The sequence below is a fragment of the Drosophila innubila genome, unplaced genomic scaffold, assembly GCF_004354385.1.
Source record: "Drosophila innubila isolate TH190305 unplaced genomic scaffold, UK_Dinn_1.0 36_U_U, whole genome shotgun sequence".
NCBI classification, from domain to species: domain Eukaryota; kingdom Metazoa; phylum Arthropoda; class Insecta; order Diptera; family Drosophilidae; genus Drosophila; species Drosophila innubila.
In genome coordinates this window covers 4,091-6,086 of record NW_022995667.1, presented here as the reverse complement: position 1 = coordinate 6,086, position 1,996 = coordinate 4,091, and the positions used below count along the sequence as shown (strand labels likewise).

General features: G+C 39.3%; 1 protein-coding gene across 1 annotated transcript; it reads right to left on the bottom strand.

Moving 5' to 3' along the window:
* Positions 1-475: 475 nt before the first annotated feature.
* On the bottom strand, positions 476-1,734 carry LOC117793236 (mediator of RNA polymerase II transcription subunit 12-like). The gene has a single exon (XM_034633525.1). It carries the CDS (start codon positions 1,633-1,635, stop codon positions 553-555), a length of 1,083 nt encoding a protein of 360 aa, XP_034489416.1. The 5' UTR covers positions 1,636-1,734; the 3' UTR covers positions 476-552.
* Between the last annotated feature and the right edge of the window lie 262 nt (positions 1,735-1,996).

Below are 1,996 nucleotides of genomic sequence, written 5' to 3'. Positions count from 1 at the left end.
TTTATTTTAATATTATTCAAATTTATAGAGATTGACAGCTATTGTTATATTTAAATAAAAAAAAATATTTTTAAGTTGAAAGAAAATGCAGCATTAGTTTGAAACTGTCTTTTCTTTTGGTTTGTATTCCTAATACTTCCCCAACAGAAATCACTTAGCTAAAATATAATACAATAATAATGTAAGTTATAGTTTTTAAACATTTTGTTTGTTGTATATTTTTTTTTTTCAATAGTATTGATTATATTTCCCTCTTAGAGATAACAAACAACTTCTTCCCCGATTAAGACAATTACTTTGTTGTCTTCGACAATTTGGCTCCGTTTAAGTCCATTGGCCGCCAGAATGTCAATAGCTTTGAGCCGGGCGGGGTATGGGGGTAATTAGGGGTAAAGAGGGGCAATTTAGACGGCAAGCATGACGATCTTATTGCCACCTAGTGCTATTTAAGTTGGCAAATACAATTAATGCCACAAACGGAGCAAATGCAATTTTTATTAGCGCAATTAACACTTATTTTATTTTTATACTTTATCTTTGCAACGGGCACAATTAAAAGAGTTGTGAGTGGTTAAGCGTTGCGATGATTTGCTTACCGCGTTGCCGGGAGCGTTGTGTTGTTGTGGGGCGCAGTGGTATGAACTGTTGTGGCATCAGACGCACACCAGCTGTTGGTAGGATGCCTGGCGGGCAAGGAGGTATCGAGTCGAGGTTGCTGTACAACACAATGTTGTTATTGCCCGGGTGGATTAGAATGTGTTGCTGCTGCTGCTGTTGTTGGCTCAGATTGCCAACGAGCTGTTGTTGCTGTTGCTGGTGTTGCTGATAGTAGGTGGCAGGCAGCAAGGCAAAGCCATGTTGCTGTTGCTGCTGATGTTGCCGTTGCTTTTGCGGTCGCGGAGTTATGGCAACAAAGTACTGTTGTTGTTCTTGTTGTTGTTGTCGCTGTTGCTGAGTGTCTGCAACATAATGTTGTTGCTGTTGCTGAAAGTTTGTCTGCAAGTGCGTGCGATAGCTAAATTGTTGCCGCTGCTGCTGTTGTTGTATCTTTGGTATCAAAGTTGCTGCCGTTGTCGCAGCAGCAATTGTTGCCATTGCTGTTGTTGTGCGCGTCGCATGCGTCACATTGCGCTGATAGTGATGAGGACGCAACAGTTTGCGCCGTTTGTTGCCGTTGCCAGTACTGCTCGCATTGCGAGTTGCGGCAAAGGGAAATTTCCGACGCCATTTGTGGCGCATTGGAGTTGTTGCTGTTGTGGTTAATGTGCCTGCTGATGCTGTGTGAAGCGTTGCTGTTGCAGAGGCCGTGGCCGTGGCGGTGACAATTTCATTGAAATTACTGTTTAAGTTGATATTTACACTGCTATTTACACTAGTTGTTTCATGCGTTTGCTGCTGCTGCAACATGTTGCCCTCAGGCGCTGCATGTTGCAACATGTTGCCCTCAGGCGCTGCATGTTGCAGCGTGTGTGTTATGCAGACTAGAAAAATTAAAAAATGCAGCCATTTTGTTGTCCAACTATATCGGAGTATTTGCCGTTGTGTTCCTGCTGTCACTTGTTTTTTTTGTTTGTATTTTATTGACGCGTCTGTCATTTCGACAGTTCGGATGTCAGACGCTGACACATTTTCCATATTTGTTAAATTGTTTCCAATTAATATTCGGTGCTTTCCACTGAGATTTCACACATTTTGTGGCGTTCCTTGTTTTTGATTTCCTTTGATTTGCAATTCATTTTCTTTGCACAAAATTTTTTGCTAACAAATTTATTATGTATTTTATTAATATAAAAAAGTGTCAGGAGTAATTTTATTACTTATTGACAGTTGCTGCGTTGGCTTTCTTTTAAATTTATGTTAAACAAATTTTATGTTAAAATAATTTAACAGAGATATAAAAAAACTCATAGTATTGATATTTTTAAGTTTTTGTCTGGCTTTATTGGTTCCCATTTCCTCAATTAGCTAAGTAAATAAGAAAAATATATATGTTCAT